At 33.5% G+C, this 15,508-nt stretch overlaps 1 protein-coding gene across 2 annotated transcripts in view; it reads left to right on the forward strand.

Annotated features, from left to right (window-relative positions):
• The window catches only part of SOS2 (SOS Ras/Rho guanine nucleotide exchange factor 2), an 87,581-nt gene that overhangs the window by 40,928 nt on the left and 31,145 nt on the right, over positions 1-15,508 (forward strand). For both annotated transcript variants that reach the window (XM_037016318.2, XM_073211280.1), the window contains exons 5-8: positions 1,622-1,825; positions 4,148-4,291; positions 7,561-7,671; positions 11,156-11,254. In XM_037016318.2, coding sequence (XP_036872213.1) covers positions 1,622-1,825; positions 4,148-4,291; positions 7,561-7,671; positions 11,156-11,254 — 558 coding nt within the window. The remainder of the gene's footprint in view (positions 1-1,621; positions 1,826-4,147; positions 4,292-7,560; positions 7,672-11,155; positions 11,255-15,508) is intronic.

The raw sequence follows: 15,508 nt of genomic DNA on the forward strand, positions 1-15,508 counted from the left end.
ATGCTCTCTTTGATCCCTTGATCAAGGGGTTGTCTGCTAGGCTTCTCTACTTCGAAGTACTCTTTTCCCTTTTGTAATTAATACATATTTTGTCGAGTATTTTGAGACTGTAAATATCTTGTTCCTCACTTTAATCATTTGTTTATTTTAACAGGACTCATGGGTTCTTGTTTTATTCAGTGGGCCATATCTGTTATTTCAGTACTTATTTTGATACTCAGATTTTCCCAGATTTGGCTGCTGGAGCTCCCTCAGGTTGGCTTCTCTGTCCCTGTTCTTCTTTGAGCATTTCGTTTTATCACAAGAGGTTTCAGTTTTAACTCATTCTTTACCTGTTGCTCAAACCTAGAATTAGTCACTTCTAAAAAATACTGCTTCTTTACAGTGGAAAATTACATGTAGAAACCAAGATCTGGGTGCTAAATGAGCTCATGGCTATGGAATGTCATTTCTCTGGTCTCTTAGAGGCCAGAGTTAGGGAATATGTGCATGTGTATGTGTGTGTATATCACATCTATATACTTATTTCTTATCTCTCTGTTTTGTGATGGCAGCCTGAGGAAGCTAATACACATGTGTACTTTCGCAAGTTGTGTATTTTTCAAGATAGGTGATATGTTTGCACTAACTTACCTTTAGGTGGGGTGAACCTATAGGACAGGTGGTAATTCAGTTTTGCTTAGAAGATATTACTTCATTTACCTAATTCTGAGTGGGTAGAAGAATTCTGGAAAATTTGCTGCTTTTTTCTTCTCTCAAGCCTAAGCTCAACATCCCTGTACCTACTGAAAAAGAGTTACCTGTCTTTACATGAATTCGCCAATCTCTCCAGTTCAAACTCAGTACCACAACTCAGCGTTCATTTTAGTCTCCCCTTTTTTAACTCCCTTCCCTGATGGTGAGCAACCTGCTTCCATTTTTCTTAATGTATTTTCTTATTTGATCAATCCTTCTGTGTGTAACTGATCTTCTAGCAGTTGTCTTTCCCCAAATAGGTGTAAGCATCCTTAATTGCTTAATGGCAGCTGTTGGTCTAGTAAGTATCCACCAGAAGCATCACAGTGCCTCTATCATGTACCTCTACAATAGTGTCATTTCATTTCTCTCTAAGTATAATAACCATCCTTACAATGAGACAAAGAACTACCATTTTGAATATCTGTTATTTGTCAGACATAGTAATATGTATTTTAGGTATATTACCTCATTGGCTTTCTCATCAGTTAATATTTTACATGAGGAGTAAGTGGTTGAACTGGGATTTTGGCTCCAGTTATTGTTTTCCAAAGATGTGCTCTTTTTTGCTATTTTATATATATATATATGTGTGTGTGTGTGTGTGTGTATGTATGTATATATATATGTATTAAACACATATATGTGTATGTACACACATATTTTTTCACTTAGGTCTGCCTTCCAGAAATATCTATTTTTCCATATCCAGTTTTATTGGAATGTTTTCTCCCTTTAACTTTTCTATTTCTCTTACTTGGAATTTTCTCATATAAATTAGCCTGTGATACAACTCATTGTTTAATGTTTTAATTCCAAGTACTTTGAGAAAGTTTTATAAAAGTAAATAAAATAAGTTTATACATTATTGATTTCTTTTTCTCAGGTTTTGATGGACATGTTTGATCAGGATGACATAGGTTTGGTTTCTCTCTGTGAAGATGAACCTAGTTCTTCAGGTGAACTAAACTATTATGACCTTGTCAGAACTGAAATTGCAGAAGAAAGACAGTATCTGCGGGAACTAAATATGATCATAAAAGTGTTTCGAGAAACCTTTCTTTCTGACAGAAAGCTGTTTAAACCTTCTGTAAGTACCTTTTTGGTTTGAAATTCCATGTATCCCAAAAGTCAAATAGCAGCTTAAAGTCATAAATAGTAACTTTGTATACTTTCTAAATATCTAAAACAAAAGTATTCTTTTATGTAGTATTTGTGGGTTTTTAAAATACATACATTGTTATGCTACATTGTGATGGCAGTGAAAATTAGACACACAAAAAAATTACAGAGTGATTGCACTATAATGAAATTTTTTTCTGCTATGCAGTGTCTGAGACTTATAGTCATTCATCTGAAGGGGGTGAAAAAGAGGTTTGGTGTAGAAAAGAAAGGCTTCTGCTTTTTCCTGTTTTTTGGTAAGTGCTTTAAGGCAGTAGTTTAAAAAGTTGATAGTGGAGCTTTCTAAGAATAAAAGTTTATGCAGAATGTCACATAAACAAACAAAAGTAGAGCTAGTTTCTTGGAAGATGGCGTTGGAATGAACATGATGAGGATCCAGGGATCCTTGTCCTTATTTTGCTTCCCTTTCTAGCTTCTAAAGTCAACTTTTTCTAAAGTTACCCTTTTTGGTTTATTTTTCCTTAGATGTCTGTATGTCTGCCCTTCTCTATAATCAGCCTTTTTTCTACCTCCCTACTTCCTGCCCCAAATAACTATTACATGAGTGAATAGAAGTGATGTGCAGACACAGCTGGCTCAGTACTTAAGATCTGGAAATGATTTAGCTTTTTTCATACTATTCCAAAAGAGTGAGCTTCAGTGATAATTTAAGGTATTTTAATTGGCTTCTGTTGTTTTTCTTTTGTATGTATGTTTAACATTTAACATTTGATGATAAGTCCCTTCCACTGGACATACTGCCTTAAGTAGTCAACATTTTATGTTTTTTAAAGTAGTGTCCTATTTTAAGTGACCTTATAACAATCCTCCGAGATAGGTAGGGCAGGTACTATCATCTCTACTTTACTGGAGAGGAAATTGACACAAAATGGTTATGACTTGATAAGCTAGTTATAGAGGTTGAACTTGAATTTTATACCATAGTATAATTGGGTTTTACCTTTGGTAGTATGAAGAATAAAAACCTAAGAAATGCTGGTAATGAATAATATGTTCTTTACTTTTTCTGTGTCCCATTAGTTTTCATTCCTCAGGAATTAATGCTATGGCTCATTTCACTAAATCAGTGCTGATTTGATAAAAAAATTTCTATTATAAAACTAAAGGGTCAAGAGAAAGAAAGAATCTCTTCTCTATATATCTAATTTTTTTAAAGCATGGACTAACATAGACTTTTTTAGCTTAAACTTTTAAAATAAAGATTTTCTGAGATCAGAACATAGTACTCAACAAATACTTGATAAAGGAATGAATGATTTAAGATTGATCTTAATTTACTCCTTTGGGTCCTACTCCTATGTCTTTAGAAAGCTCAAGTTTGTGAAGGGCCTGTTATGTGCCAGGAGAATTTTGTAGAAATTGTCTCATGTAAGGTTCTTTCTGAGAACCTTATGAGGTAGGTATTAGTATTCCAACTGTGTGACCTTCAGCAAGTTGCTTAACTTCTCTGCCTGTTTCCTCATTCATAAAATGAGGATGATGTAGTACCTTCTAATAAGGCTGTTAGGAGATTACATGTCAAGTACTTACAACAGTACCCAGAACATGGTAAGTGACCTACTCCAGGGTTACTAGGGACCATGATCCAAGCTCAGGTCTGTTAGCTTGCGTAGTCTGAAATCTTTCCATTGTAAGATACCAGAGTGAATAACAGTTGGTCATAACCTGGAAAATGAGCCATATGGTTTGTTTGTGTCTAGAGGATTTAGCATGTCTTAATCCAGGTATAATTCATACATGGGAGTTTGAATGAAATCTTTAATTCCTACTCAAATCCAGGAGACAGGCCACAAATTGTGAAGCTGGTTTGTATCTGGATTAGGAGCTAGATCTTCATTTCGATCCCAGCTCTCATCATTAACCAGCTCTATAAGACTCTGATTAAGACTTTTGGTGTCTTAGCCAGTTTTAAAATACTCAAATGCTAGGATTTTTAAGAGAAGAGTTGCTTAGGATCATCTACAATATATTTTAGAATTATTGAAAAACTATCTAGAATCTGTATTTTCCAGTAAATTTACTGTGTGTAATCAATCCAAGGTTTTCTTTATTTCCTTTCCTTATTCGTGATGGATTTTTGCTATGTTTTGGAATATATTAGATACCTTGGAATTTATTAGTATGCCATTGGGTGAGAATATACCCTTAACACTTACATTTCTTATATTTAATAATTTTTAAACAAAATTCTCAGTCTCACATGTCTTAATCTTTCTTTTTCTTTTTTTAGGATATTGAAAAGATTTTCAGTAACATCTCAGACATACATGAATTGACTGTGAAACTCTTAGGTTTGATTGAAGACACAGTTGAAATGACTGATGAAAGCAGTCCTCATCCCTTAGCTGGCAGCTGTTTTGAGGATCTGGCAGAGGTAAGTTTGCAAAACTATTTTATGTTCTCATTAAATTCTAAGTGCTGTATTAAGAAATTTAGTAAGATATCTCTGTACCAATTAAAAGACTTTGCTGGCTATGGTAAGAAATTTAAGATTTAACCAATAGTAAACAAAAATTACATTGTCTGTATTCATAGTGACACTTATAGTGTATTTATAATATTTATAGTGGAAGTTGATACACTAGAGTAGTAATGTTTATAGGTTTTTCTTTTTTAATGGCACATACATTTAAGGTAAAAAAAAGGGGAATTTTATTCACTATAGCTGTTTAGCTTTTTTTAGTCTTAATTTCCAAAAATTGAAAAGGAGGTTTATATTTTAATATTTTCCCAAAGTAAAAATCATTTTGTTGTCTTTTAAGTAATTATAAAAGTAATGCAAACAACATGGATGGAGCTAGAGGGTATTAATGCTCAGTGAAATAAGCCAGATGGAGAAAGACAAGTGTCAAATGATTTCACTCATCTGTGGGGTATAACAACAAAGAAAAAACTGAAGGAACAAAACAGCAGCAGACTCACAGAACCCAAGAATGGACTAACAGTTACCAAAGGGAAAGGGACTGGGGAGGATGGGTGGGAAGGGAGGGATAAGGGGGAAAATGGGGCATTACGATTAGCATACATAACATGGCAGGGGGGACATGGGGAAGGCAGTATATACAGAGAAGACAAGTAATGATTCTATAGCATCTTACTACGCTGATGGACAGTGACTGTAATGGGGTATGTGGGGGGGACTTGATAATAGGGGGAGTCTAGTAACCATAATGTTGTTCAAGTAATTGTATATTAACTATATAAAAAAAAGTAGAAATATTAAATATATAAGCTTACAATGGCACAAAAAAATTCTCGAATATACAAGAACTATTAACAGTGGTTCACTCTGGTTAAGGAGACGTAGTTTTTCACTGTGTATCTTTAGTACTGTTTGAATTTTACCATGGTATGTATTACTCTTTCAATTAAAAAGCAACAATAACTTAGTAAAATAAACTCAAAGTTGTTTTCCCTCAAAAAAAATAAATAAATAAAAGTAATGCAGCTCATTGTAAAAATACTAAGAAAAATGGAGACAAATATAAATAAAATGAAAATTACTCCATTTTGTAACACCCAGAAATGACTTAACTTTACATTTATTATTTATCCTGACAAATATTTTTCTCTGCAAACATACCAACCTATGTGTATTTACAGAAATAGAATATTACTTTCTATAACCTGCTTTTTTCACTCAATATATCATGAATATTTTCCATATTAACAAACATAATTCAACACAGTTTTTAAAGTCTGAATTAGTACCATGTTATATGGAGACACCATAACATGTTTTAACTATTTACTACAAATAAACATGTAGGTTGTTTCCATTGTTTTTTTATTGTAAACAATACTGCAACAAATGTATTTATACTCTGCCTTCATAGTCTAATAATTATTTTAGGGTATATTCCCAGAAGTGGAACTATAGTACTAAAGACTAGGTACTTTGAAAGATTTTGCCAAATTTACTTCCAGCTAAATTACAGTATGTGCAGGCCCTCTCTTTTCCCAGTTTCACTAACTCTGGGTATTATTCCATTCATTGTTGCCAGTCAAATGGGAAAAAAAAGCATGTCATTGTTTTTCATTTCTGCCTTTTTAAAAAAATTAATGATGTTGAACATCTTTTCATACTTATTGGCTTTTTTTTGGGTGGGGTGGAAACAGGGCTTTAAAAGTGCTTTAGTTTTCTTTATGTAAAAAAATTCCCCATTTTCTAAATTTTGCCTATTTTTCTAAAATTATAGATCACTGTTATTACATCCACTTTGTAGACAACGAAACTGGTAGTATAGAAGTATTCAGTTACTGATACCTAAACAAAATATTCAGCCTTTGTTCCTATTAGAAAGTTTTCCTAGTAACTTTTTTGTTATGAACCTTAGCATATTAATTTGTAGTCTGGTTGCTTGCTGTACTCTGAAGGATACCATGGTTCAGAAACATAATGTATTTTCTAATTTTTATTTTGTTTTTAAGTGTTGTAAAATAGATATAAAATTTGCCTTCTTAATAATTTTTAAGTGTTTTAAGTGTGTAACTCAGTGGCATTAATTAAATTTTATATAGCCATTACTGCTGTCTATTTACAAAATTATTTCATCACCCCAAACAGAAACTCTGTATTCATTAAAGCAATAACTATTATTCCCTCACCTGACCCCTCTAATCTATTTTCTGTCTCTGAATTTGCTGATTCTAGATATATGATATAAATGGAATCATATATATTCTTTTGTATCTGCTTATTTCACTTAACATGTTTTCAAGGTTCATCCATATTATAGCATGTGCCAGAGCTCCATTACTTTCTATGGCTGAATAATATTCCATTGTATGGGTATATCATGTTTTGTTTATCCATTTATATGGATAGTTATGTTGTTTCCATCTTTAAGTTATTGTGAATAATGCTGCAGTCAACATTGGTATACAAGTATATCTTTGAGTCCCTGTTTTCAATTCCTTTGGGTATATACCTAAGCATGAAATTGCTGGGTCATACGTTAATTTTTTGTTTACCTTTTTGAGGAACTGCCAAACTGTTTTCCACAGGAAATAAGCCATTTTATATTTCTACTGGCAGTGGATATGAGTTTCAATTCTCTCTATTCTCATCAATCATTATTTTCTGAAAACCATACTATATTTTTAAAATAAAAAAATGAGTCAGATCTCTTAGTTCTAGCTTAAACTTTGGAGGATATTGATTATTATTTAAATTTTATTTAAAAATTACATTGGACAAAATATGGGCAGTTTCTGTATATTACTCTTCTAATTTTGAGAAGTGTGAAAAGTGGATAAAACAGTGATAACACTTTTTGCTTGTATAAATTCATATTGACTTAGTTAGCCTAACTGAAATTTCAAATCCCAGCCTTCTTTTACTAATACTGTTTCCATTTACTGGGGATAAATATGCATAAGCTTTAACAGTTTGATACTTGTGACCACATAGTCAGTGACCATTTTAAGAAGGAACCTTCTTGTCATCTATCACTTCAAGATCACTACTTACATTTTAAAAAATTTCCCAGTTACAGCCATAGTTACTGTTTAGCTTTGAAAAGTAGAGAGCAAAAGTTCTGAAACCTATTTGAAGACTTGAATAAAAGTTTGCCATTTAGTTATCTGTGCCATTATGTTCTTTAAAATCTAACATATTTTCCTTTTTTTAAAAAAAAATAGGAGCAAGCATTTGATCCTTATGAAACATTATCACAGGACATTCTTTCACCAAAATTTAATGAACATTTCAGTAAGTTGATGGCCAGACCTGCAGTGACTCTACACTTTCAGGTGAACTTAAATTGAATGTTATTATTTTTTTTATAAAGCAACTAAGGAAATATTTCATTATCTTCCTCTTCAAATATTATAATTCTTGAATGCTTTTATGAAGCAGGTAAGAAACTATTTCACCAATCATTCAAAATCTGTTAAATCTAAGCCTGTTTTAGATTGCCTTCTATGTTCTGTCTTGAGTTCTTTTAATCTGTCCTTAATGTAGAAATCTTTTGTAGACTACAATCACAAATACTGATTGACCAGAAGAATCTGGCACATTCTAGATCTGGGATATAGAGATGAATATGGAGAACTATTTCAGGATCTTACTCCCTAAGGAGCTAGAACTGAAATCTTAAAAGAATGGAGAATATCCTCATATATACTCATACCAATTTCTTTATTAAGCCTATAATTTAAAATAAATATATTAACAGGAAGTTTGCAAGTTAATTGGTTTAGTAATGCAGTTAGATAAAATGAAGGTAAGTGGGGAGACAAATAAAATTTTATTGTACTCTTTCAAACATAACAAAGGTTGCATTGGTGTTCATTCTTGACTACTTACTGCTGTAGAAACTTCCTGTGTCTAGACTGGCTCTTCTCCTTTAGCGTATGAATATAGTCAAACCTTTATTATCCTAAAACAAGCAAATATATAAAGAAACCTCTCTTTACTCTAGCTTTGCCTCCCTTTCAGTTTTTCTATGTGTAGCCAGTTGTCTTCATATTTTTACCACTTTTTCCCAAACTGCTGCCATCTGTGTTCTAATCAAGATGTAACACTAAAAAACTGCCCTTGACAATGAGCTAAATTGCCAAATCAAGTAGATATTTTGATTTATATTTATGTGTCTATAGTATTTGTTAATCCCCCTCTTGTCTTTTTGACTCCCATGATACTACTTTCTCTAGTTTACAGCTTCTCTGATTTCTTCTTTCCAGTCTCCTTAATTGCAGGTGTTAATCAACTTCTATTGTCAGACCCTCCTTTTCTGTCCCTCTGTGCTCTCTGTGGGTGACTTTATTAATACCCTTTGCTTTAGCTACTGCCTATATGTTGGTGACTTCCTATTTGTGTTTTCAAACCATAACTTTCTTCTGGGCACTGGATGTGTGTGCATGTGTGTGTATGTATGTACAGTGTTGTATAAAGCTGCCCTTTAATTCACTTGAAGATTCCAACAGGTACTTCAAATATAGCATTCAAACTGAATTTACCATCTTCTTGCCTTCTTTACTGTGAATTCCTATTATTTTCTACCTTACTCAAAAACTTGTCAACTTAAAATAAAAATTACACCTAATTCTCACAATTTACTTCAATGAAGGCGTAATTTTTAAAGTTATATCTTATATATTCATATAAACCATAAAGTAAACATTAAATGAGACAGTCTACCTATAAGTTCTTTGCATACTTAATAAAAGCACTCATAGCATGTGTAGTTTCATTTCTATTAGGAATTCTTACTGTGGGATTTGAATGTTTAGGACCCAGTTATTCAAGCTATTGCCCCAGATATTCAGTGAAATTGAAAGACTTAGATAAAACTTTTTCAGGCCAAACACTCACATGCACAGTATTAACTAAAACAAAATCATTCAGTGTAAGTTGAAGAAGTAATGGTTCACTAAAAGCAAACAAAGAACTTCTTTAGAAGATGGGTAGCACACTTTAAGAATAGGAATTTGGCGTCAGAACTTCTGGCTTTGGGCCAATCAGTAATTGTGCTACCTTGAGCAAGTCACTTACCTCAGACTCGGTTTGCTCATTTGTAAAATGGTGAGGATAATGTCTTATAGTTATTATGAAGGTTAAACAGGAGTACACTAAGCATGTCTGGCACATATTAAATACTGAAACGTTAGCATTTGTTATTTATATTCCTTACACTGTCAATACACATTACATTGACATTTCAGAATGCACTTTAGTAGCCATTCAGTGTTAGTTAACAGTACAGATTATCTTCATGGACTAACTTTAAAGTTTCATTTTAGTTCCAGTTCAACCACTATATATAAAATACATATGAATATATCTAGAGTAATTCATATTATCTTTAATTAAGTGATAAATTAATCTTTAGGAAAATAAGTTGACAGAGTGTGTATCCTGGTAGCAAGTCCATTGAATAAATTATAATTTAACTTCAGTTAACAATGTATGAGAATCATGGGAGTTTTTACTTATGAGGATATTTGTTAAAAATAGTTTATCAGATTCTTTACGTTATATATTGCTGTTTGTATTTATGTGATGAAGAGATATACCAGTTTAAATAAGTTAATGTTAATGACATTTAAAACCAACATGAGTGAATTGTAAATCCCTTACAAACTTGAGAAAATCATTTACCTTACAGACTAGTAGCTTTCAAAACTGGGATATGTCTAAAACCAGATATACTAAGATTTTTTAGGTGATATAAGGGCACAGACAGCTTTAAGAGAATCAGTTTCTAGTCTGCCTGCCACCTTGTTTGTGTTATGGCATTCTCTTCCAACTTCTCTTACACTTTACCTCTTGTCATATTGAATTTCCCATTATGCATTGAAATGAGATGTAAAAACTTGCAGGGAACCAGTGGGGGAAAATAGAAGTAGTACTCATGAAGGAGAGTTCATTGAATGTAAAGCAACAGAGTTTCCAAAAGAAGGGGGTGGAGTAATTGTGTTAAAAACTTTTGGTAACTAAAATGTTATGTCATATCTAGCTATGTCTTGTCTTATCTAAGAATTAAGAAGTGAGATAGTTATTATAAGGATTAATACTAACTTCTTTTAAGTACTTCATTACTATTTGGACATTGGAATAATGGAGAGGGGAGGCTTGTAAAGTTCTCATACCTGGATATACTGTGTTCGAAGCAATTTTAGGGTTTTCCAGATGTTTCTTATATTTAAGGCTATGACATTAACATGTGTATTTGAACTTAAGAAGGAAGTCAGACTTTCTATAGAAATTAAATTGGGTCTGGCTGTTGATTTGGACAGTGAAGATTGGCTTTGTCAACTTTGTTATATGACAGACATCTTTCATAAATTAAATGAGCTGAATACAAAATTTATTTAATCTTTGGTGAAATATATTTGAATCACATCTATAATATATAACATCCAAAAACTACATCCTTTGTAACTACTTAAAACATTTCAAATGAAGACATAAAAATGCACAAGAGGGTACTTAGCTTTCAAAATTCCTTTAGGATTTGCAAAGGCAAAACATTTTAAGAAAAGCTGTTGAGAACTATTGTAAAAGTCATTTTAGCTGTATCAGAGATACAGAAATGTATTATTTATCTATCTAACAGTTTAAAGGGTGAAAGGAGAAAAAAGCTTGGTTTTTAGCACTTCAATTTCAATGTAGAACATAGTTTCCATTATAGCTTAAGTCTGTATCTTGTATAAAAGCCATTTCCATTAGGCATTGCTATTATTATATATTTTTGATATCAAAGATACACTATTATATCTTTTTGCCTTGCAGTCCATTGCTGATGGTTTTAAAGAGGCAGTTCGTTACGTCCTTCCACGCCTTTTGCTGGTGCCAGTATATCATTGTTGGCACTATTTTGAATTATTAAAGGTAAGATAAAGGCTTCCTGAGTATATTCCATATTTATTCTAAGGACTATAGTTTCAATGATGAGATATGGATGGTTTCTCTTTAGTTTTCATTCTTTGAAGCCTTAAATCACTACTAATATTGATTAATTGTATAAGGTATCTGTTGCCTTTGGGACAAGCCTCAGAATTCATCAGTGAGTGTTTCTTTTTCCACTTCAGGTTCCATGTACACTTTCCCTTTATATTTAGTGGGATGTAGAGAGATGGAGATTTTCTGGTGTTCATCCATTCTCATTTCTCTATGTCAGAGCTACTGATCTTCATCGACTCCAGCTAACATCTGAGGATTTTTGCCTACTTTCACATTCTTTACCTTTATTTTTTTTTTTTTGGTATCATTAATGTACAAGCACTGTATCACAGAGAAGGGACATAGTGGATCTCTGGCATCTTGCTGCACTGATAGACAGTGACTGCATTGGGGTGTGGGTGGGGACTTGATGATGTAGGTAAATGTAGTAACCACATTTTTTTTTCATGTGAAACCTTCATAAGAGTGTATATCAATCATACCTTAATAAAAAATAAAAGAATTTTCCAAGGAGGTACCCTGCTCCAGGATGTGATGGGATAGTTGGGTCATGTTGCTAATTCTGATCTGCCAATAAAGTGATATCATGTAAAAAAAATACAATGACATGAGCAAAATTGTGGTTACTAGATTCCCCCCATTATCAAGTCCCCACCACATACCCAATTACAGTTATTGTCCAACAGCATAGTAAGATGTTATAAAATCACTACTTGTCTTCTCTGTGCTATACTGCCTTCCCCGTACCCCCACCCCTACATTATGTGTGCTAATGGTAATGCCCCTTTTCCCCTTATCTCTCCCTTCCCACCCATCCTCCCCAGTCCCTTTCCCTTTGGCAACTGTTAGTCCATTCTTGGGTTCTGTGAGTCTGCTGCTGTTTTGTTCCTTCAGTTTTTGCTTTGTTCTTATGCTCCACAGATGAGTGAAATCACTTGGTACTTATCTTTCTCCGCCTTGCTTATTTCACTGAGCATAATACCCTCTAGCTCTATCCATGTTGCTGCAAATGGTAGGATTTGTTTTCTTCTTATGGCTGAATAATATTCCATGGTGTGTATGTACCACATCTTCTTTATCCATTCACCTACTGATGGACACTTAGGTTGCTTTCATTTCTTGGCTATTGTAAATAGTGCTATGATAAACGTAGGGGTGCATATGTCTTTTTCAAACAGGGCTCTTGCATTCTTGAGGTAAATTCCTAAGAGTAGAATTCCTGGGTCAAATGGTACTTCTATTTTTATTTTTTTTGAGGAACCTCCATACTGCTTTCCACAATGGTTGAACTAATTTACATTCCCACCAGCAGTGTAGGAGGGTTCCTCTTTCTCCACATCCTCACCAACATTTGTTGTTGTTTATCTTTTGGATGGTGGTCACCCTAACTGGTGTGAGGTGAAATCTCATTGTGGTTTTTTTCATTTGCATTTCTCTGATGACTAGTGATGTGGAGCATCTTTTCACATGCCTGTTGGCCATCTGAATTTCTTCTTTGGAGAAGTGTCTGTTCAGCTCCCCTGCCTATTTTTTAATTGGATTATTTGCTTTTTGTTTGTTGAGTTATATGAGCTCTTTGTATATTTTGGATGTTAACCCCTTATTGGATATGTCATTTATGAGTATATTCTCACATACTGTAGGATGCCTTTTTGTTCTACTAATGGTGTCCTTTGCTGTGCAGAAGCTTTTTAGTTTGATATAGTCCCACTTGCTCATTTTTACTTTTGTTTCCCTTGCCCGTAGAGCTATGTTCATGAAGAAGCTGCTCATGTTTATATTCAAGAGAGTTTTGCCTTTATTTTCTTCTAAGAGTTTTATGGTTTCGTGACTTACATTCAGGTCTTTGATCCATTTCAAGGTTACTTTTGTGTATGGGGTTAGACAGTAATCCAGTTTCATTCTCTTACATGTAGCTGTCTAGTTTTGCCAACACCAGCTGTTGAAGAGCCTGTCATTTCCCCATTGTATATTCATGGCTCCTTTATCATATATTAATTGACCATATATGCTTGGGTTAATATCTGGACTCTCTATTCTGTTCCACTCGTCTATGGATCTGTTCTTGTGCCAGTACCAAATTGTCTTGATTACTGTTTCTTTGTAGTAGAGCTTGAAGTTGGGAAGCGAGATGCCCCGTGCTTTATTCTTCCTTCTCAGGGTTGCTTTGTTGCTATTTGGCATCTTTTGTGGTTCCATATGAATTTTAGAACTATTTGTTCCAGTTCATTGAAGAATGCTGTTGGTATTTTGATAGGGTTTGCATGGAATCTATAGATTGCTTTAGGCAGGATGGCCATTTTGACAATATTAATTCTTCCTTTCCAAGAGCATGGGAAGAATTTCCATTTATTAATGTCCTCCTTAATTTCTCTTAAGAGGGTCCTGTAGTTTTCATGGTATAGGTTTTTCACTTCCTTGGTTAGGTTTATTCCTAGGTATTTTATTCTTTTTGATGCAATTGTGAATGGAATTGTTTTCCTAGATATAGCTTTTTATAGGAATTTAAGAGAAGCATGATAAGAATTTCAGTAAAATCTTACAGAGTTAAGAAAAAACTTACATGAAGTGTAAAATCTTGGGCAGGATACACTTATAGACAACCAAAGAGAGTAATGATTATCAGGTAAGCAAGGAATATATTCTTCAGTCAAGTTCATACAATATTACACATTAATGAAAGACCACTTCCACTTTATTACCTTGTTTAGGCATATATTGCAAAGCATTTATTCTCTTTGACTGCTTTTCCAAAGCACAGTAACTTCATTTTATTTCTTAAACTGTGTAATTATCTGGTTTCTTTTAACATACAGGGGTCCCCGTCAATTCGTGGTCATCAGATTTAGGCATAGACCAGTGTTTTGCAGAGGTATGGCTCTGTCATTGAGAGAGGTTGGTGTAGTAGTGTGGCAAAAAAGCACAGGCGCTGAAGTAAGAATTCCAGGGTTTGAATATAGACTCTTCTACTCATCTTGGGTAAATTACTTAATCTCTCTGAAACCTACGGTTTCTTCATCTGTTATATGTGTATATAATAGTACTTATCCTACAGAATTGCATGAGAAAGATTAAGTTAATGCATAAAATAGCATACACAGAGTTTACTCAATAAATGTTCATCCTTGTTCTTATCTAAACAATAAAATTTTAAGTATTTATATGGTATTCACTAATTCTGATTACCTTTTGGGTGCCTACTATGTTCAGGTACTGTACTAAAAATGAATAAAACATATCCTCTGGCTTTAAGGAGTTCATGGCTTAGTGAAGAAGATGAAATCAAACAAATAATTGCAATGCAGTAAGTGCCTAATGGAAGTAGTACTATAGGATCACTGAGGCAGGAGTAACTAACTGTCTAGGAAAGGTTAGAAAAACTCCTATGGGTGTTAGGTATATAAAGCTTTATCCTATTGTTCTGGTCTGTGTGTGTTACTTTTTTGGGGGAGTTGTGACAGACAAATCCCAAGGCACTACTGCAGATCAAGAGAGATAGTAAGTCACAATATACAGAAATCCAATCATTAAACTCATGCAGTGCTGTGTGTTGGTTACATGTCAATAAAAGTCAGTAAAAAAGATAGTAGAAATGCGACTGCTAAGTTCAGCACTGACTTACATCTTGTATTGGATGGAAAATTACCCTAAAGGATGTTATTGATGAAGTTGGATATGCACAAAATGAGATAATAGAACTTCATCAGTGTTAAATTGGTCACTATACTGTAAAAGAATATCTTTGTTCTAAGTGTATTGCTAACAATGCTGACTAAAGGGGAATGATACTATTTGAGAGTAATGTGTGGTACACTTGAGGTTTCCTTGTATTCCAAAACAATCTCAGGATTCTTTAGCAATGCTTCCCCTTCCTCAGCAAGGAACTGAAAGGATGGCACCCCAAACTACAGTTGACCCTTGAACAACACTGTGGTTAGGGGCCCCAAACCACTGCATAGTCAAAAATCTGCTCATAACTTTTGACTCCCCCAAAACTTAACTACTAATAGCCTACTACTGACAAGAAGCCTCACTGATAACACAAATATTTGATTAACACACATTTAGTATGTTATATGTATTATATACTGTACTCTTATAAAAAGGAAAATGTCTTTCAAATTGTTGCATATCTCCAAAAAATTTCCCAATATATTGAGAAAAATCTTTGTGTAGTGAACC

This window comes from Manis javanica, chromosome 8 (assembly GCF_040802235.1).
Source record: "Manis javanica isolate MJ-LG chromosome 8, MJ_LKY, whole genome shotgun sequence".
NCBI classification, from domain to species: Eukaryota; Metazoa; Chordata; class Mammalia; order Pholidota; family Manidae; genus Manis; species Manis javanica.